Here is a 22747-nt window from a genome sequence, read left to right as displayed (position 1 = left end):
GAAAATCACAACTTATATATGATCCCCAATCAGAGACAACGATAGACAGCTGCCTCTGATTGGGAACTACACTCGAAAAAAAAGAAAATGAAATAGAAAACATAGATTTTTGCACCCTGACCAAACCAAACATATAGTATATATGTAAATAAGGATCTCTAAGGTCAGGGCGTGACAGTACCCCCCCCCAAAGGTGCGGACTCCAGCCGCAAACCTGAAATTATATGGGAGGGTCCGGGTGGGCATCTACTCTCGGTGGGGGCTCCGGTGCCAGACTCAGGATCTCTAAGGTCACGCCGGGACCTCCGGACCGTAGATTGTCGCTGCAAGCTCTTGACTGGGGACCGTCGCTGGAGGCTCCGGACTGGGGACCGTCACTGGAGGCTCCGGACTAGGGACCGTCGCTGGAGGCTCCGGACTGGGGACCGTCACTGGAGGCTCCGGACTGGGGACCGTCACTGGAGGCTCCGGACTAGGGACCGTCGCTGGAGGCTCCGGACTGGGGACCGTCACTGGAGGCTCCGGACTAGGGACCGTCACTGGAGGCTCCGGACTAGAGACCGTCGCTGGAGGCCCTGGACTGGGGACCGTCACTGGAGGCTCCGGACTGGGGACCGTCGCTGCAGGCTCCGGACTGGGGACCGTCGCTACAGGCTCTGTGCCATGGATCATCGCTGGAGGCTTCGTGCCATGGATCATCGCTGGAGGCTTTGTGCCATGGATCATCACTGGAAGCTCCGGGCCATGGATCATCACTGGAGGCTTCGTGCCATGGATCATCACTGGAGGCTTCGTGCCATGGATCATCACTGGAGGCTGCCACAACGCGTCCTGGCTGGATACCCACTTTAGCTCGGTGAGAGTGGAGTCACACCCTAACCTAACCAAACATAGAGAATAGATAAGGATCTCTAAGGTCAGGGCGTGACATATTGTGTTAGCTGTGTTGTTGGCTAGCTCCTCTGAACAACAGTGTCCTGACAAGTGAGCACATTTTCTATGCCAGACAAAATCGCGCTTCAGCTCAGGCCACAACGTGTCCTGGCTGGATACCCACTTTAGCTCGGTGAGAGTGGAGTCACACCCTAACCTAACCAAACATAGAGAATAGATAAGGATCTCTAAGGTCAGGGCGTGACATATTGTGTTAGCTGTGTTGTTGGCTAGCTCCTCTGAACAACAGTGTCCTGACAAGTGAGCACATTTTCTATGCCAGACAAAATCGCGCTTCATTAGCTCATTGTTATGGATGCATCCAAATAAATGTATCTTGAAAACAGCTTAAACAAATGCAAATGCAGCTACTTTGCTGTTATTCTGGCTGCACTTTTTGACGTGACTAAGTTAGCCGTAGTTGGCTAGCTAGCAAGTAAGCAAGGAATAAGAACATTGCTAGACAATAACATTTAGAACGAACGACTGGGTCGCGTCCATAGATATAGAATAAAAAGACTGAATGACAGGGTTGCGTCTCTGGCAACCGAACCGATAGAACGAACGATCAGCCGGCTTGGGTAGCAACCTTCGAATAGTGTCGGGACTATATCTTGTGGAAGGATAAAATAGTATGAATAAATTCATCAAAATAACATTTTTTATGAAAAAAAGTAAATCCTTTGAATATGTTGGTAACCCGTTGTATAAAAGTGATAATGCCCTCGAAGCCGGTGTTTGGAGCCGGTGTTTGGAGCACCTCCTCTCGGACCTAACAACACCAGTGCTAATATATTCTCCAAACACCGGCTTCTCTGGCATTATCACTTAACTGTTGAGGAACAATGGGAAAGTATTGCTGCTTTAAAAGTTGATAAACTCTTGAGAAATGGCCCTTGAAAAGTGGTTTGGTTCAGTTTTTACACTTCTTTGTTCAAACCCATTCAGCATCACACCCTCTTAAGCCTTAGCCCCACCCATCTCCATGTGCTAGACAGGCATCGTAGTAAAAACGTTTTTATTTCAAGACTAAAATGATGAAAGTAGTAAAAACACCAGGTAAAAATACAATTTATAAAGAATGTAAGATCAATAAGAGTAGTGCCAATCATGTTTAACAATCATGTTAAATAATCAAAATATGTGTTGTTATTGCACACCAAGTGTTCTCATCCATTCCTTGTAGACTCCACACAGCTGCTTTTGCCACATGAGATGGCAGTAGCTTTCCACCAAAATGTTTGTGTCCTGTGTGGCTTCCTGGTAATACTATTGCATTATCCTCAGCATAGTTGTTGATGACGTTCACAACTCGCTGCAAGTCCTCATGCTTGAGGTGTAACCTATGCTTGTTTGGGCAGGGTCTTTTTCTCCCTGTATGACTGGTGGAGGAGAGTCAGGCGTCTGCTAATGCTGAAAGAAACATTTCAGATACAAATATTTCATCATTATTAGATGAGGCTTACCCAGAGACACTTGGTGGGTCATGTGAAATAGAGGCCTAAAATACCCCCCTCCTCAGCTACATCTAGCTAAGTGGATGTGTCTATGTTGTCTAGACCTCTTCAGATGTTCATGAAATACAATAGATGGCCGTAATCAGCCCCAGAGGCACTTGGCTAAGTTGATGGGCCATGTATTCATCTGGTAAAGTGAAGTCTTTGTTTAGACATGTAGCTAGCTAGCTAAATAATTAACCACAATCCCAACCAGTACCAATACAACTGATTGTCATAGCTAGCCACCATGCATGAAATGATGTAGTATGAATCTGCAAGTAGCTTAAGCTAACTAACTAGGTTCAATGTTAGCCAGCTAGCTAACAGTACGCTATAAATATCAATGCAAACAGTTTTCTGAGATGTGAATAATATTACTACACAAATCATACACGTAGCTTGCCAGATAATGGTAGCTAGCTAGCTAGCTAACCGTACGCTTTAACTTGCAATGAAAACGACTTTCTGACAAAATTAGAAACGTATAATATCTGAAAATGTAGCTAGGCACTTACCTGTATACATGGATGAATGCTTCACGGCCATAGTTGCCCTTAGTTTGACGATGTAATCCAGAGACAGGTGTTTTATGCAACATCATTCTGTGTTCTCTTTTCTACTCCCTCTGCATTTGCAATCAAACGTCAGAATTTTCTCCTTCTCAGACTCCGCTTCCACTGGGCATTCCACTGATTTCAAAACTCCATCAACTTCTTCTGTGATGTTGATCTCCATTTCTTACCCATCACTGTCATCAGAAGACTGTACAATGTCTGATTCAATTAAAATGTTGTTTTAAAAAATTTTTTTAGCCCTTTTTCTCCCCAATTTTGTGGTATCCAATTGTTTTAGTAGCTACTATCTTGTCTCATCGCTACAACTCCCGTACGGGCTCGGGAGAGACGAAGGTTGAAAGTCATACGTCCTCCAATACACAACCCAACCAAGCCGCACTGCTTCTTAACACAGCGCGCATCCAACCCGGAAGCCAGCCGCACCAATGTGTCAGAAGAAACACCGTGCACCTGACAACCTTGGTTAGCGTGTACTGCGCCCGGCCCGCCACATGAGTCGCTAGTGCGCAATGAGACAAGGATATCCCTACCGGCCAAGCCCTCCCTAACCCGGATGATTCTGGTCCAATTGTGCATCGCCCCACGGCTCGTAATTTAACAACTGTGTTCATATTTACAGATGACAAACGTTTGTTAGGTATTTTGGATATAAAAAAATCTTTATGGAACAAAAGGAACATTTACTGTATAACTAGGAGTCTCGTGAGTGCAAACATCCAAAGATCATCAAAGGTAAGTGATTCATTTTATTGCTTTTCTGACTTTCATGACCAATCCACTTTGCTGCTAGCTGTTTGTAATGTTTTGTCTGCTGAGAGAGATGTCCTTACATAAACGCTTGGTATCCTTCCTCCGAAAAGCTTTTTTGAAATCTGACACGCCAGGTGGATTAACAACAAGCTAAGCTGTGTGTCACGCCCTGACCTTAGAGCTTTTATGTCTCTATTTTTGTTTGGTCAGGGTGTGATTTCGGTGGGCATTCTATGTTCCTTTTTCTATGTTTTTGTATTTCTTTGTTTTGTCCGGGTATGGTTCTCAATCAGGGACAGCTGTCTATCGTTGTCTCTGATTGGGAACCATACTTAGGTAGCTTTTTCCCACAGGGTTTTTGTGGGTAGTTATTTTCTGTTTTGTGTTTCTGCACCTGACAGGACTGTTCCGGTTTTCGTTCATTCTCTTTGTTATTTTTGTTATTGAGTGTTCAGTTGAAATAAAAGTATGAACACTTACCACGCTGCGCTTTGGTCCGATGATTCCTCTTCTTCCGACAACGAATACCGTTACACTGTGTTTTGCTATATTGCACTTGTGATTTCATGAAAATTAAATATTTTTAGTAATTTAATTTGAATTTGGCGCTCTGCAATACAGAGGATGTTGACGAAAATTGTCCCGCTAACGGGATGGGTGCATCAAGAAGTTAAAATCCAATGCAGGAATCGGAATGAATTTGTCACCAGTACTTGAAAACGTGAATAAAACAGTAAATACATTATGCTCCATACATACCTATGGTATACTACAGTAGAAACAACCACACAATATCCAGAAAATAAGCACTTACTTTGATAGGAATGCACCCATGTCCAAAGTTATTATTTGTAAGGAAAACAACAATGAAGGCAATGCGGGCGCCAGCCGGAAAATGTGCCAGGGGGAAAAGTTTCTGCAAGGCCTGTTCTGACTGGAGATGCACAAATCTCTGCTTATTTGATCTGGGGAAACACTGGGGATGTGCTTGGGCTCTCATTGAAGAGAGAAGTTTGTCTGGCTCAGTTAAGCGTCAAACATAAATTGTCCGCAACAATTGTCCTCACACTTCTTGTGAATTAATGGGGTGGCAGAACACACCTCAATTCAAAATGTTGTCCAAAAATTAAACTTGTTAGAAAATAATTCTAAATTTACAAGTTGAAAGATAGCTTATAGATAATTAGCAGGCAGCATGTCTTGATTTGAGGCACTGTCCTGTTGTGTAACAATCACATTTTGGAACAGTGACATCACGCGCGTAAAAAAAACTCACACTGGTGCGACCATTAGAGATATTTGGAACTCACGAGTGAAAAGGTTAAGCAGTTAATCAAAATACGCGCACACACAAATACAGTGCTATAATTGATGGGTTGTAAGGAAAAAATACATTTAAATGTGTGTAGCCACATGGGTTAGAAAAAGTGTGGCAGTGGCACTTTTATTTTCTCCCTGCCTGCGGCTAGCTACTGTAACTTCATTGATAGCCTGAAATGGCTTCTTGGTAGCTAGTTACAAGGTTGGGAAATTGGGAGCCTATCTGGGCTAGCTAAAGCCAACTTCATACAATTAGTAGGTGTATAGTAGTGTTAGAGAGAAACAATATGGGCATGACACCTCCACATCTACACACACACACACACACACACACACACACACACACACACACACACACACACACACACACACACACACACACACACACACACACACACACACATGGCAGTAAAAGTAATCAGTGTTGGTAAATGTGCTATGTGGATCAGGGCCAGCTGTAAACATGTCTTTCCCTCATACACCCCCCTCCTGGGATGACGTCTCTTAGCCGTGCATCCTACGTCAGAGCAGCATAAGCCCAGCAGCACAGACGCTGGTCAGAGGGTGACAAATTGAGGAGGTTTTTGGGGATTGGGGCTCTGCAGGGCATGGATAAACAGCAAGTCTGACAGATCAGACAGGGAATGAGGACATTGATTTTCTCCCAAACTGAAGCGTAACAATGTGACATGTGCTCTTGCATAATTCTGCCCCTAGTGCCATTCCTCCACCCCTAACCCCCACCCTTACCGAACAAGCTCCTTTCCCCTGGGGACACTGCCTTCCGTCTACACAAAACCGAGACCCAACCCAACAAATACACACATAAAACCCTGAGAGAACAGAACGCGGTGGCGGATTATAAAACCACTGCATCCACAACATCCACTGGCTTAGGGAGTAATATAGGGATGATTGCCAAATGACTGCTTCTCTCTCTCTGTGTCAGCTTTTCCATGTGTATAATAATGCTGCATGCAGAGCCAGAGCAAATAAACCTATCTATTAATAGTTATTTATAGATGGAAAGACCTTTAAAATAACAGCATGCAGAATTTAATTAAACGCTCTCGGTGTAATTACCTGACGCCACATGTACACTTCCCTAAAGGTGGTGAGTAAGCCTGCATGACGTTCTCCCAACAATCCAATTCCTGTCAAACTGCTCACACACACTTTTAGGAGGCTAATCTGGGAAAGTGAGGTGTTGATATTTAAGTGATAATGGCTGGGCAGGCAGGCTTTTTTAATTGTGCATGGAGGGGATGTGAGGATGTCATTATACCATATGCTATTCAGGATGTGAATGATCTCATCACTACTTGATTGGACCTGGATAGACCTCTTCTCATCAATACACAACCTTTTCTCTCATGTTTCATACTATATTTAATAGTGTATCTGTGTGTATGTAACACGCTGGTGGGAAGTCTCCTAGTCCTTCACATGGAGATCTGTGTGTATCCTTGCTGCTTACATAACATGGTGACTGTCCTACATTCCCCATTGTAAGCATCCTCTTCTTCATTGCCATTCTCTTTCATCTTCAGTGGTTCACTCTCTCAGGGACTTAGAGGAACAATCAACTAAGTCTTCAAACAAACTGTATTCGTGCCATATTCCCTGTGTCTGTGGGTAGCTATCTTCCAGGCATTCTTGCTGAATGAAAACACACTGTGTTTGTGTTTTCACACCAGTTAGCTGAAGGAAGTTCATTCATACAATGTTTCTCTGAGATGTGATTCTGCCCAATCAGCTAAGTCGTGGAGAAGCTCCACCCTGTGACGTCATCCCAGAGATCCCACTGTGTTCCAGCCAGCCAATCACACGTCAGTTTAGCTGCAGGTCCTCCTCTGTGTGCCCAGTCTGTCTATGAATGGTGGGCTGTTTGAGTGACAGAGAGACTCCTCACTGGTGATGGGGTCCTAGTGTGTGTGGCACCACCCCCTGCCTGTCTCCTTCCCGACCCCTGCCACACATGTGCGTGAGCATGGGACCCTGGCAGCTGTCGAATTCAAGGTGCCGTCTTTTCAATTAGGGCGCAATGAATTACCTTTTCAGCCCATCGAGTGGCCCAGGGAGCTGCAGCCAAGGGGGCGCCGGTGGTATAATGATGCCTGGCACAATAGCGCCACTGTTCTCCAGCCCATTCCCAGGAAACCACACAACATGCGCCATTGTGTGCCATGTTTTGCTAGCTGACCACGTTGCCCCGCATTAGCCAGAGAGACAGAGAAGCCCAATGTGGTTGGTGGAGGCCGGTGACACAGTAACACAGGCCATGAGGGGCTGCTGCTCGATGGAGACCCTGGGTTTATACATCTCCCTCTGTGTTTGATGTGCTAAAATAATTTTACAAAAAGGTACTTTTGAAAAGCGGGCAGGGCCGAAGTGGGGGTGGCGGGAGCAAGAGTCATCTGAGGGGACCAGGGTCAGTGAAGAGGGCTGGAGCACTGAGAGAGAGCGAGCACTGCCGCTATGCTAAGACCTTCCGGATTAAAGAAAGAAATGGCAAGCTACAACAAAAGAAATTAGGTCCGGAACTGGTTCTAAGCTGGTCGTAACTGGTTCTCCTACCTTTCATCTCCTCCTTCTGTGATTTGCACTGTGTGTGTGCCACCTTGTCCCCCTACTCCATCTGCCCTTTACCCCTGTTTACGCTGCATAGCTAATGGGGAAATTAGTTGTGGGGGCTTTCAGGGACAGCCAGGGAGCCGAGGTTGACAGGAACAGGGAGACATGTCACAGGAGCTTTTCAGGGGCCTTTCAGGGCCTGTACACCAGCAGCTCTTCTTATACACCACAGTAGGGGACCTAGGATACAGGGGCCCCTCACAAAGGGGCCTGAACCATCCCTCACAAAGCCTAGAGTGTCACAGCTAACTGGGGCCTTTCCTCTCATAAGCAGTATAGAGGGAAATACCTGTCAGCTGACAACTAAATAATGCCGGAGATTCTCCCCAGAAACAAATGTTGTTTATCAACTTAGTTTTCTGACCTCAATGATGACGGCTGGTGCTTTTATCTTACGCTTGACAAGCTGACAATAGAAAGTGTTTGCGTTGTCAACTCCTCCAGTTCTTAGAAAGTGCTTTATAACTAAATAAAATACAATTATATTGGCCGTTTAGACACATTTACAGCTGTTATTGCACGTGCAGCGAAATGCTTGTGTTTCTAGCTCCTACAGTGCAGTAATACCTAGCAATACAAAACAGTGTTCAGTGCGATGGTGATTGCATCATCCGTGGATCTTTTGGGGGCGGTACACGAATTGTAGTTGGTCTAGGGCAGGGATGGGCAACTTTGATGGGGGTGGGAAACACCAAAAAATCGGAACTCATTATGGGGGGCATACCCACATCCACACCCAAACAGAGCCTTTTGGGAGCCCTAAGTGAAATTTTGTTTCCCCCATCTGTGAGCAAAACATGTTATGCTTTAGAATTAATTTCCTGCAATTTTACACATTTTGCCATGGGCTGTAGAGAAAATGTTGCAGTTTTACAGCAAATTTCCTGCAATTCTACACATTTTGCCATAGGATGGAGAGAAATGTTTGCCGTTTTTAACGTGATATCTGAGTGAGACTGACGAACAAAATCAATGGGGGACCCATGGTCAGTAATTCAACCATGATTACGATATTATTAGATAGCTGGTTGCTAGTCTAAAATACCATCTAACATACCAATCTAAAACATGTTTGCTGACATGTTCAGTGACTGACATAACAGTGACTGACATAACAGTGACTGACAACAGTGACTGACATAACAGTGACTGACATAACAAGAGAGAAACTGCTGATGCACAACCAAATGTCGAAATTGCACCTTGTGTATTCTACTATTCTAACTCTTAAGAGTAAGTTGAGACCCAGATTGAGTTTTGTTCTGTCTTTGGAAATGTATCCGCAAGCCTACATAAGGGACGCAGGCCGGATCACCAGTCGCCCATCCCTGGTCTAGGGTGGAGGTGATATGGTTCTTAACTAGCCTCTCAAAGCACTTCAGGATGACAGAAGTGAGTTCTACGGGGCGATAGTCATTTAGTTCAGTTAACTTCGCTTTCTTAGGTACAGGAACAATGATGGACATCTTGAAGCAAGTGGGGACAACAGACTGGGATATGGAGAGATTGAATTGGTCCGTAAAGCATCCAGCCAGCTGGTCTGCACGTTCACCTGGGGCCTACCAGGAAGACACAGACAGTCTCATTTTATCTGCCAAGAACAGGCCTCATTTATCTGCCTCTTAGGCCAAGTCATTGTTAAGGGAGCTCTGCAGAGTGGTCACTAGCAGGCACAACCGCAGTCATAAAATCAGATTTTAAACATAGCTCTAAACCTTAACCCTAACCACACTGCTAACCCAAATGCCTAACCCAAACCTTAAATTAAGACCAAAAAGCATATTTTAGTTTTCATGAATTTTTACAATGTGGCCAATATTGACTTTGCTGCTGGCATATCTATCGGAAATCTCTCAGTTCTGCCTCTAGGACAAGACTCATCCCAATAAACGTCCACCTGCCTGATTGTATGCAGTATTAGTCGTTAAGCATCGCTGAATGTATTATTGTAATAGATTTGTACTCAAGTTGTACAATTTGTATCCCCAGATAGATGGCTGTGCAAGATAAGCAAGCTTATCTGCATTTAATGAACTGTTTGTAATATTCCAGTATTATGAACATGATTTACTCATCAGTTGTAGTCTAACTGCCATGTGTCTATTCTGTCACAGACTCCTGAAGGAAAAGAGGAAAAGAAAAGAGGACGTCAGCCACAGCACACACAAACACTTACACACACAAACACTTACACACACATGCACCAGCACACACACTTACACAGACACACAAACACTTACACACACAAACACTTACACACCCACACACACCCACACACACACACACACATACATTGGAGCAAAGATGAGTGAAGATAAAGCAGCTGAAAGCGTGGAACCTGCTCCTGCAGTGCCAGTATCAAATCCAGCACCAGCAGAGATGAACTCTATTCCCAATGGGAAAGGCCATGAGACTGGGGAGGAAACCACAGCAGCAGCCAAAACACCACCAGGAGACACCACAGAGCAGTAAGTATACACTCAGGTACAAGATAGCAGACTGCAAACATACTAAAGAATACACAGGCTTTTCATCTCTAAAAGTACAGTAAACACTCTTTCAGATAGAAGATAACCTCATCCCCAGGCTCAATAATTGCTTTCGCATTTCATGTTTGACAGAGAGAGAGACGGCTGGTGGACAAGATTAGATACACAATAGCAGACAAGAGGAACCTTTTCAGCTAAAAAAAAGTATACACTCAGGTACTAGGTATTAGGCAATATATTACGTTGGTCGAGAATGAAACTATTAGTGTTGAATGTGATGTATTCCCTCACTGAGCCTTATCGTGTCAGAGAGGTAAGGTGAGCTCTGCTACTGGCTGCCTAGTCCTGTGGGCGGGCTACGGCTGTGACCTACTACTCTCTGAGAGTGTCACGTCTCCCTTCACACACCCCACAACAACAACAACACTACTCTTTGTTAACTACCTTGGATATGTGTGTGGAAATGTGGGTCATGCGTACCTAGTACTACCTAGCGTCAGAGCCTGCGTTCCTTTGCCCTACTAATCATGAGGTCACCTCTATCAGCACGGAACAGACCTGGCCCTTAGTCACAGGAAATTACGGCAACTGTTTAACATGTACAGTGTCTCCCCATGCGCCCTTAAGTAGTTGAATACATGCGTTTACCCAGACTGTGTCATTTTCTGAGGGTGTGTTTGTTGTTTTTTCTCTTTGTGCTTTCATTGGATGATGGAACGTCTTTCTCTACGGTACTTTGTAGGGAAATTGTTCCCAATAGTGCCCAAAATGTCAGGTATGTGACATTGACAAGGAAGGGATATGTTTCAGTGTACTGTTTCTCACCATTACAATAATGAGTTGTGATAAGGACAGACCAGCCCCAGACTCCTATAGCAGTTGAATGTTATCCTATGTGATTCCAGTATTCTCTCAGAGAGAGCGTCCTTGGGTTTTATAACATTGTTCTTGCTTCATGTTCTTATGACTGTGCTTTATTCCCATGAATCCCCACAGAAGTGAGCATCCAGAGGCCAACCTCGCAGAGAGTCAGGAGTTCCTGTCTAACATGGAGGACAAAAAGACCACACGCTTCACAGATGTAAGTGGAACCTATAGGCTGCTTTCACCCCAGTGGATGGTTCAGATGAATCTGTAACGTGTTCATTCTCTTCTTCTGTAAAGCAACTTTGATTGTTGTAAGCATTGTGCTAACAAGCGTGTTCACCTCTATGTGTTTCTCCATGGAATTAGTTTGAGGGGAAAACCTCTTTTGGAATGTCAGTGTTCAACTTGGGCAACGCCATCATGGGAAGTGGAATTCTGGGATTGTCGTATGCCATGGCCAACACAGGGGTCGTTCTATTCCTGTGAGTCAACATGGATGGATGGATGAATGAATTAATTAATGGATGGATGGATTAATGAATGGATGTATGAATGAATTCATGATTGTGATGAACATAGATGACCAACAGTTCTATATGATGAATGATAAGATCAATTGGTACTGTAAATGTATGTACATGGATTTAAACCCAGTCAGACATGTGCACATTAGCCACAAATGTTCCTCTGATTTAATTGCATTCCATTTAGTCCCTCTGAATGGAGCTCCTCCCTGGACAGAAATAGCCCTGTAATTATTTAAAGGCAATTAACCAGGTGGAAAACTCGGTATGTAACTAGTCACTAGATAAAAGGCAAATACGGCATCATTAATCATTACTGTGATAGCTATCTTAACTACAGCAGTGACACGCTGGTGGTGCGTAAAACCTTGTGTTACATGATACACATCTGCATTGAGATTAATAGGGATTTCGAGCGTTGTGTGGAATAATGAAATGTAATGGGGCCGCGTGGAGAAGTCTCATTAATATGCTAATAGCAGCGTTGTGCTGCTGTGTTAAACCAATGCAATTACAATGATGGATGCTGGAAATAACCTCAATGTGCTTGCATCTGCATGTCCTATCTTGTGCTGTGATTGAATGTGTGAATACTGAATGTGCATGAGTGTGTTCTCAGGGGTCTGCCATGCCAGCTAGGGAGAATAATCTGGGCTGTGGTGGCATCTGCTGTCAGGACGAGTCACAGAGAGCTTAGTTTAACAGCTGTCAGATTAGTCATGAAGGGGTTATGTAATGTGTTTGTGGGTTTAGCACCCACTCTTGTCATCCTCCTATTACCATCACACCTCCTAACCCCAGCAGCTAGGGTACAAGCTGGCAGAGGCCATGGGATCTGGATTTGTAAGCCTTGTTCCATGAAACACTGTGTGTGCTTTGTGCTGTAAGACTTTATCATGCTGCATTTATTAGAAAACTCTCCGAGCCCCAGGGATTTGTTTACCAAGTGACCTTAGATAGGATTACAATACAATAGCTTTCTACCTAGAGGTCAGTGGTGTAAAGTACTTAAGTAAAAATACTTAAGTTGTTTTTTGGGGTATCTGTACTTTACTTTTCGTTCACTACACTCTTAAAGAAAATAATGTACTTTTTACTCCATACATTTTACCTGACAACCAAAAGTACTCGTTACGCTTTAAATGCTTAGCAGGACAGGAAAATGGTCCACTTAACACACATATCAAGAGAACATCCCTGGTCATCTTTATTGCCTCTGATATGGCGGACTCACTAAACACAAAAGCTTTGTGTCCCCCTGGCTATCCATTAATAGAAAATAAAATACAAATTGTGCCATCTGGTTGGCTTAATATAAGCATTTAGAAATTATTTATACTTTTACTTTTAAACCTTAAGTACTGTATATTTTTGCATTACATTTACTTTTGATATTTAAGTATAATAAGTTTAGACTTTTACTCAAGTATTGTACTGGGTGACTTTCACTCATACACATTCAGTATTCACATACTTGAGTCATTTTCTATGAAGGTACATTAAATATACAATGTATGTGGATAGCCCTTCAAATGAGTGGATTTGGCTATTTCAGCCACACCCGTTGCTGACAGGTGTATAAAATCGAGCACACAGCCATGCAATCTCCATAGACAAACATTGGCAGTTGAATGGCCTTACTTAAGAGCTCAGCGACTTTCAACGTGGCACAGTCATAGGATGCCACCGTTCCAACAAGTCAGTTCATCAAATTTCTGCCCTGCTAGAGCTGCCTCAGTCAACTGTAAGTGCTGTTATTGTGAAATGGATATATCTAGGGGCAACAATGGTTCAGCCGTGAAGTGATAGGCCACACAAGCTCACTGATCGGGACCGCGGAGTGCTGAAGCATGTAGCCCGTAAAAATCATCTGGCCTTGGTTGCAACACTCACTACCGAGTTCCAAACTGCCTCTGGAAGCAACGTCATCACAGGAACTGTTTATGGGGCGCTTCATGAAATGGGTTTCCATGGCCGAGCAGCTGCACACAAGCCTAAGATCACCATGCGTAATGCCAAGCATTAGTTGGAGTGGTGTAAGGCTCCCCGCCATTGGATGCTGGAGCAGTGGAAACACGTTCTCTGGATTGATGAATCACGCTTCACCCTCTGGCAGTCCGACAGACTAACCAGGAGAATGCTACCTGCATAGTGCCAACTCTAAAGTTTGGCGTAGGAGGAATAATGGTCTGGAGCTGTTTTTCATGTTTTGTGCTAGGACCCTTCATTCCAACGAGGGAAATGTTTAACACTACAGCATACAATGACATTATAGATGCTTCCAACTTTGTGGCAATAGTTTGGGGAAGGCCCTTTCTTGTTTCAGCATGACAATGGGGTGGAGTGCACAAAGCAAGGTCCATACAGAATTTTTTTCCTGAGATCGGTGTGGAAGAACTTGCCCTGCACAGAGCCCTGACCTCAACCCTATCGAACACCTTTGGGTTGAATTGGAACGCCGACTGCGAGCCAGGCCTAATCACCCAACATCAGTGTATGACCTCACTAAAGCTCTAGTGGCTGAATGGAAGCAAGTCTCCTCAGCAATGTTCCAACATCTAGTGGAAATCCTTCCCTTAAGAGTGGAGGCTGTTATAGCAGCAAAAGGGGGACCAACTACATATGAATGCCCATGATTTTGGAATGAGATGTTCGACGAGCAGGTGTCCACATACCTTTGGTCATGTAGAATACTATGTGGCTCAGTTGGTAGAGCATAGCACTTGCAATGCCAGGGTTGTGGGTTTGATTCCAATGGGGGACCAGAGTGAAAATGTATGCACTCCCTACTTTAAGTTGCTCTGGATAAGACTCTCTGCTAAATTACAAAAATGTGGTGGATCTTTACTTTTACTCAAGTATGACAATTGGGTTCTTTTTCCAGCACTGCTAGAGGTAAAGTAATGTTTTGGATGTGTGTAGTAATGCCAAATCCATTGACTGTATACTAGCAGTAGCACAGGTTTTAGAGTCAGTGGAATTGTAGGTAGGGTGACACACAATCTTTTATTTCCTAACTAGAGGTAGTATGTGTTTGTCTTATTGGCAGCATGCCCACATTTCTTACCAACTGTGACTAAAATGAAGCGTTGATACTATTTAAGACAACCATGACCGACATAAATATTATCCAAAAGACTGTATCCAAGCTTTCTGGCTAGAGACATGTCTAGAGGAGTTTTTTCCACACTGAAAACAGCTATTTATTTTGAGCTGGTTGGTGTAACTGTGGTTTCTCAACCTGTCTTCTGTCTGGTCTGGACTCATTTGGACCAGCTGAACCCTGGTTACTACACTGTCTGTTTGTCTGTCTGTGTCACCTGACTTACAGTATATACAACCTTAACTGCTCCTGTGCAACCTAAAATTAAACATGCTTCACTGTTCATGTGAAATGTACAGATGTAGGATCTTCATTTGAGCCAGTTTGCTATAGTGGGAAAATAGTCTTGCTGCAACAGGAAATCTGAATTATTACGTGGATTATAATTCATGGAGTTTTCTTTAGGGTTGATACATTTTTTTGTTAGGGAAAATCAAGTCTGACATGTCAAAGTGGAAATTACAAACTTTAGAACCTTTTTAAAACTCAAATACACTACAAGTTTGAAACAAAAGAGTGATCAAATGTCGATCCTACACCTGTAATAGAACCACAGTGACGCACAGTGTAGCAATTACCAGTGTGCATTTACAGTATGAATGTATGTATCTACTATAAATGACTTAGATCCACGTGCCTCAAATCATTATGCTCTCAAGCAGCCATATTGACTGGTATCACAGATGTAGCGAGAGGGAGAGAAACGTACTGTAGAGCAGGGATGGGAGGCTGGCGGCCCTTCTTTTGAAGGCCCTCGGATCAATTTGAAGATCCTACATCTGTACATTTCACATAAACAGTGTGTGAAGCGTGTTTAGTTTTATGTTGCACAGGAAACTCAGTTAGGGTCTTAACTTACTGTTGCAAGCTAGAGTAGTAGAATACACAAGGTGCAATTTCTAAATATGGTTTTGCATCAGCAGTTTTTCTCTTGTTATATCAGTCACTGATAATCACTCAATTAGCCCTTGTCAGCATTTTTTTTCCTTTTCGAAAGTTAATCTAGCAGCCAGCTATCTACATTTGTAATCATGGTCGCAGACCTGCGAGCAATTGCTGCCCCTCATGATGACTTCATATTTTTTGTGGCCTCCACCCTCATTAATGTTTCCCGATCCTGATGTAGAGGGACTCGGGAGGGGGACAGCCAGTCAAGCAACTTTTCAGTGGACCACTGTGTGCTGTGCTCCAGCCTCCAGGGTGCACCTCCCTCTCCTCTCAATTCTTTCTGCCAGCGTACGTTGTCAGTCTGAATCTTAGCTGCTCATTCCCAAGGGGGACAACAGACCTACATAGCAGCAGCACACGCTTCTCTGAACACAGAAAAATAAAGGGAAACTCAACAACACACCAAACTAACATCACATTAACACTGTGGCATCCCATTAGCCCGTGTACCAGTTGGTTTAGCTAACATCCCACTCCTTGTATTCCATGTGATATGCCAAAGATCAGCTTATCATGACAGGAGTGGCAAGGAGTGGAATGAGCTAAACAGACTGGTACCCAGACTAGCATCCAATCCTTCCAGTACTTTATCCTATCCTACCCTTTCCTTTGACCTCACCTACTGTAACACCTACTCTGTCCAATGGAGCATTATAGCACTGACAAGCATTCCAATCACCCACTATTGGTATGGCCCTGGGGCGGCAGGGTAGCAACCAGAAGGTTGCAAGTTCAATCCCCCGAGCTGACAAGGGCTGTCAGTCAATATGTCGACCTGTCGTTCTGCCCCTGAACAGGCGAGACTAACTCACATCTGACACCGTTCATGCCTATGTATGAGTGTAGGGCCAGGGGGTTCATGGGACCAGTAGCCTATAGCCGCTGCTGGTGCCCAGCAGTGGGATTGCTGTAAGGAGATTTCTGTGTTTCCTGGAAGGAAAGGGGCTGGAGCTGAGGCCGGCAGAGGGCTCTGGGCCTGACTGTTGTGTCATGTGGGCTTTAGCTGAACAAAGAGGGTTTTCAGAGGCTGTATTGGGGAGGTAGCTGTGCACTGGCCCTTATCTGAAACCCATTAAACCCATGTAGCTTTTTTGCCCCATTTCAGATCATAGTGGAGACTTAAGTTGGCACACATAGAGGTCTCAGCCGGGCCCTGGCACCGGCCCTGGCGGGAATGCAGTTTGTCTGTCTGTCTGTCTCCGTTTGCCAGTCTGTCTAACTGTCCCACAGTTCTCCCACACTGTTCCCGGATAACTTCTCCTCCACCACAAATCAGCCCTGCAGCATTCTTCCACTACGCTGCCCGAGACACAGAACAATGTGAAACGGAACATAGTTGAATTTGAGGTGAAAGACGTGCTTTGCCTCTCCGACACAAGCCCAGTTCCAGTTGCCAAGAGTAACAATTTGAAAGAAATGTGAAAGAAAAAAAAGTTAAAGTTGGAGAGAGGAGGAGTAGGAGATCAGATTGGTCTGTTCGGCCAGATGTTGGCCGCTGGGGCATGCAGCAGTATTTTGGGAGATCTTGGACCAGAGAGTGTTTTACTTTTCCTCTTCGTTAACTCTGAGGTTTTTCCTCAGCTTAATGTCAATGTCAGCTTTGCTTTGTAAATATTTCCCCCTCTAAATAACGCCCCTAATGTCCTTGTGGTTGATTCTCGTGGTGGGGGAATGGTGGAGATATTTGTAGTTAATGCATCCAGTGAGACTGATGCTCTGTAAGGCTGAGGCTCTGTATGAGGCTAACCCTGGGTGAACCTGAGTCAGTGGGTTGCTGTTTATGAATGCACCCCATAACCCAAGACTCAAGACCCTATAACCCAACACCCAGCTGAACACCCAGCTGAATCAATGGTTTACATGGATGAATGTTATCTGAGAGCCATGGATTAGGACAGCTGTTACAGTCATACTGCACCAGAATGTGCTGGGATATCAAGTTCAATAAGGATGAGGAAGATGGTGATAATGATCATTATGACAATGATGGTGTTGAGGATGAGGTTGATGATGATGATGATAATAATCAGCGTAGCTGATTTTTAGAGAAAATGTTCTCCATGGAGCTGTGAGAAATTAGTGAAGTTTATAGCGAATTTCCTGCAATTCAACACATTTTGCTATGCAGCTGATTTTTTGTTGTTGCAGTTTTAATTTTCATGCAATTTTACATATTCTGCCACAGTAAGAGAACATTTTGCAGTTTTAAAGCAAATTTCCTGCAATTCTATGCATTTTGCCATGGCTAATACTGTATTAAATATATACTGCTAAATTAATTGTTTTTGGAATTTCAAATTCTCCCTGACTGTCTAGCTTTCATTTTGCAGATTGTTAGTTCTCAAAGATTATATTATTTAAAAAAAGAAATAGGTCCATTATCTTTTCTACATATTTTATATCTTGTTTTAGTCATTTAAGTTAACACTAAAAGTGTTTTTCCATCCCGAAAATGTATTTAGGCGACCTGAAAAGTTGCTTAGGCGGCCCAAAGATTTCAATGACGGAAAAGTCCCTGTGATTATGACAATGATGGTGTTGATGATGATGAGGAGGATGATGATGAAGCTCTCTCCTCTCTACTCTGCAGGGTGCTCCTGACAGTAGTGGCTGTCCTCTCATCTTACTCCATCCACTTGCTACTCAAGTCATCTGGCATTGTGGGTATGTAGTCTTCAGACCATGAGCAGGACTTTTGTTGGGGACCATACACCAGTCAAGCCCTACAGCCCCTGTCAGGAAGACTAATGTCATGTTAACATCCCATAGCCTCACAGCCTGCCTCTTCTCTTTAGCATATGTGACCCACCATCTCTTTTTGGTCTTATTTCCCAAGTTTTAAATTGTGGTTTTTACATTGGATAAAAGTACAGACTCAGAGCTTCAAAATGTTATATCATACATTGTAGTTAAGGTAGAATGGGAAAGTAATGCTGATTTGAAAGTTGATAAACCTGTAACCCCACTTTTGAGAAAATGGTCTTTAAATGTTTTGGTACACCTACTAGAGAGCTCTTCTTTGTTTACACCCATTTAGCATTGTTCACACCCTCTTAAGCCTTAGGCCCACCCATCTTTTTAAGGATTCACATGTGAGGCCATGTGCTAAACAGAGTGAGTAAGGTAATGTAGTTAACAACCAAAGATTTCAAGACTAAAAGTGGTGAAAGTAGTAGTCCACAATTAGGAACAACGCCAGGTAGAAATATACTTTATCTAGTCCTTGGCCTATATTCTAATCTGACTTTGGTGTAGGTGATATTGCTCTTCACATTACTGTTTATGGTAAACGAGAGGCTATAACCACCCCCAGCCACATCTACTGTAGCTAAGTCGATGGGTCTCTATTGCTAGACCTGTTCACATGTTCAAGAAATACAATAGGCCATATCATCCCGAGACACATCTGGCTACATTGATGGGTCATGTAATCATTCGGCGAAGTGGAGTCTTTTGTTTAGACATGTAGCTAGCAAGCTAGCTAAACAATGAACCATAATCCCAACCCATACAGTATAACAATACAAATAGATTGTCATAGCTAGCTACCATGCATGAAAGGATGTAGTATGAATCTGCAGGTAGCAAAAGCTTGCAATGAAAACAACTTTGACAACATTTGAAATGTATCATATGTGAAAATGTAGCTAGACTCTTACCAATATACATGGAATGCTTCATGGTAGACTGGAACCCCTTTCACTAAGTAAGAAGTTCTCTGTCATTTACGTTTTGTTTGTACAGCTTGCTTGGGCCATTGAGTCAAGTCACTCCAGTTCACACCGACTGTGTGCAATGCCATAAGAATCATCAGATCTTTAGATCTCTCTCTGTCATGGATGCCATGGTTGCCCTTAGTTTAAAGATGTAATCTGGAAGACAGGTGTTTTATACAACAGCCTTCTGTGTTCTCTTTTCAATTCCCTCCGTAATCAAACGTCAGAGTTTTCTTCACCTTGTTCTCATGCTCTGCTTCCACCAGGCATTCCACTGATTTCCAAACTCAGTCAACTTCTTCCATGACAACAACACTGTTGATCTCAGTTTCTTCCCAATCATTGTCATCAGAAGACTCTACAATGTCTGGTTCAATGAAAATGTTTTTACCTAAGTCAAGGATTTCCTCAGCGTCGGAATCAGTTTCAGGGTCAGAGAGGGTCAGCATGGCAAAATCGTCCTCCAGAATGTAATCCATTACAACTTTTCCCCACATATCTTGCACCTGCTAAATTCAGGGCGGAAATGTTGTTGAGAGCAATACTTTTGCAATTCTCTATGGCTATAATAATAAAATAATAAAAACGGTAGCAACGATTATCTACACATACTGAGCAGCCTGCGACATGGCAGACCAATCAGAACTCATCGCTCAGAAAGTCCAGCCCATCCATTATCTCAGCCAATCATGGCTATCAGGAAGGTTCCTGTTTTTTTCCATGGTTAAACCAACTAGGCTCGTAATTTAACAATTGTATTTGCATTTACAGATGACATACAAGTTTGTTACTAATACATGTGAAAGTGTACATGTTCAAGAAGGCATTTCTGCAAAAAATGTAACATATGCTTAGTTAGACTGATCACTAGGAATTCACATCCCCCTCCCCAGTGCCCAACATGCTCTACGCCACAGTACAGTTCTGTATGTGAATGTGTTTTATGACTGTGCCTCAGGTATCCGGGCTTATGAGCAGCTGGGCCAAAGGGCATTTGGAACACCAGGCAAGATGGCTGCCGGCATCGCCATCACACTGCAGAACATCGGAGGTGACAGCTCTGTCACACACACACACATACACACACACACACACACACACACACACACACACACACACACACACACACACACACACACACACACACACACACACACTGCATCTCTCCATTCCTGCTGTTCTTCTGTTCTCTCTCCCTGATGTGTGTATAGGGAAGGTGAGGAGATTCTGAGTCTGTGTGAGGGGATGGAGGAAAGACCGGGCAGTAATCTAGGCCCTCTCCTCTTATACACCAAGTCACTCGGCTCCGTCATATCCTCACATGGTCTCTTCCATCATTGCTATGCGGATGACAGTCAACTACTTTTCTCCTTCCCTCCCTTCTGACACCCAGGTGGTGACACGTATCTCTGCATGCCTGGCAGATACTCAACTTTCTAGCTCTCTCTACTTCATTGAGGAAAAATCTACTTTCTATGCCTGTGATATCTCATAGCAAGAACTTCATTTTGCATTCTTGTCACCATGTTAACCTGTGCTACACAGAGATTACCAGAGATACTGAATTCACTGTTTTAGTTATGTTATCTATTGTTTTCTCAAGGGGATATATCAGCACAACATCAAAGTATTCAATACGAAAGGGATAAAAGGGATTAGCGTGTGTGTCAGTATGTGTTTTAAGATATATTTAGATTTGCTGGAATATGATTGTCTCCCTTGTATTTTGTAATATTTGTTGTCCAGGATAATATGCACAGCCTGCACAAGGATTAAGTGTGTGTGTGTATATACTGTGTGTGTGTGTGTACTGCGTGTGTATACTGCATGTGTATACGTGTGAGTGTGTGCATGTGTGTGTATGTCTGTATACAGTATACATGTGTGTGATACTATTACTAATAGCTGTGTCTCTCTGTGTGTCCCTCCTACAGCCATGTCCAGTTACCTGTACATCGTGAAGTATGAGTTCCCTCTGGTCATCCAGGCCTTCCTGGGGGTCGACAAGCCATCAGGGTGAGTAACATATTATTCTTTACATATTACAACAGTAACATAGAGGGCCACTGTTCTGAAACAGTTCTTAATGTATCAGGCAGGGAGGGGAAGGTGGCTGCCTGTGTTTTCATCCAGTTGGATGGATGGGCATTAAAGTTCAGCAGAAGGAGATATGATCCAACGGCATGTGAATTCCTCCAGTGATCCTGAGCCAGTGTTAAACCACCACAGGGGAAACCTCCTCTCAGGTTGAGCCAATCTAATTTTAAGGTGTTACTGGCACTGACAGGTCTGCAGCCCTTTTTGTCACCATGCCCCATGCCAAGCAGCTGGCCTGAGAACAGCTGTGTGTGAGAACAACCCAGGGAGAAGAGGGCAGCCTGGCCACGCTGATACAGACACACATCATTACACAGCCAGGCTCCATGGCTGAAACGTAAACTAGAGGATAACACTATGTAGACTAGAGCAGGTTACCTGATAGCACAAAGACAATGGCCTTTACCCTGAAACAGACTGAGTATACTGTAGCAGCCTCTATGCACTGTCTATACTCTGGTATATGGTGCCTACCTGGCTTGTGTTATGGCCAGCTGTCAGTGTGTTTATGATGCTGACTGAACTGAATGATGTCCAGGAAGTGTTTTACAGCTACACAGAACGCCTCATATTCTCAGTCTGAATGACATTGTGTGTGTGTGAGCTTTCCACAGAACGAGCCATAGATCAATCAGCGCCCAAGGCTGTGTGTGTGTTTTACCAACCAGGCTGTCAGATATCTGCTCTTTGCCTGGAGTGTTGATACTGTATGTGGATTGAGAGTTTGTTTGTGTGAGTATTTTGTGGTTGATGTTTGTGTCTGGAATTGCTGTGGTGTGTGTATGCATGCGTGAGTGTGTGTTTGTGTGTTCTGTGTGGTTCAGAAGGTCAGTCCCCTCTGCCCGTCTCTGTGATGATGTGTGACTGTGTCACATGGCAAGATGGTTGGCTGGGGTGTAGGTGGGGCAGCTTGACACTTAACAGCACAAGAAATGGACCACTCTCACAGGTTACAACTCTAGAATACAGATGCTGTCATAGAGAAAATATGAGATGAACCTCCTCCACTGTCTCAGATGTGGTGGATTTGGTTAGTATTAGTAATCCAGTGGATTCTATGTGTTGTCGTGTCTTTGGCATCATTAAAACGGAAGACTATTTATCAAATAACTCTCTGCAATTATTATTACGCGATTAAACTGATTAATCATGTAACTGTAATTAACTAGGAAGTCGGGGCACCAAGGAAAATATTCAGATTATAAAGTTATAATTTTCCTAATATAACTTTCAGATATTTGAATATCTGATCACATAGTCTTCGAATTAATGAATTATTTTCCTCATTTGTC

At 43.7% G+C, this 22747-nt stretch overlaps 1 protein-coding gene across 2 annotated transcripts in view; it reads left to right on the top strand.

Moving 5' to 3' along the window:
- The window catches only part of LOC112254638 (sodium-coupled neutral amino acid transporter 3), a 66064-nt gene that overhangs the window by 20712 nt on the left and 22605 nt on the right, over positions 1–22747 (top strand). Inside the window, exons 2-8 of one of the 2 annotated variants that reach the window (XM_024427363.2) lie at positions 9826–10179; positions 10943–10975; positions 11197–11281; positions 11434–11549; positions 18233–18306; positions 20317–20409; positions 21293–21374. In XM_024427363.2, the coding sequence (XP_024283131.1) occupies positions 10016–10179; positions 10943–10975; positions 11197–11281; positions 11434–11549; positions 18233–18306; positions 20317–20409; positions 21293–21374 (647 nt within the window). In that variant the 5' untranslated portion in view covers positions 9826–10015. The remainder of the gene's footprint in view (positions 1–9825; positions 10180–10942; positions 10976–11196; positions 11282–11433; positions 11550–18232; positions 18307–20316; positions 20410–21292; positions 21375–22747) is intronic. The other variant, XM_024427364.2, reaches the window with a different exon arrangement.

Source organism: Oncorhynchus tshawytscha, linkage group LG07 (assembly GCF_018296145.1).
Source record: "Oncorhynchus tshawytscha isolate Ot180627B linkage group LG07, Otsh_v2.0, whole genome shotgun sequence".
In the NCBI taxonomy this organism is placed as follows: domain Eukaryota; kingdom Metazoa; phylum Chordata; class Actinopteri; order Salmoniformes; family Salmonidae; genus Oncorhynchus; species Oncorhynchus tshawytscha.
The sequence above is the reverse complement of the archived record's forward strand: the minus strand, read 5'-3'. Positions and strand labels throughout refer to the sequence as shown.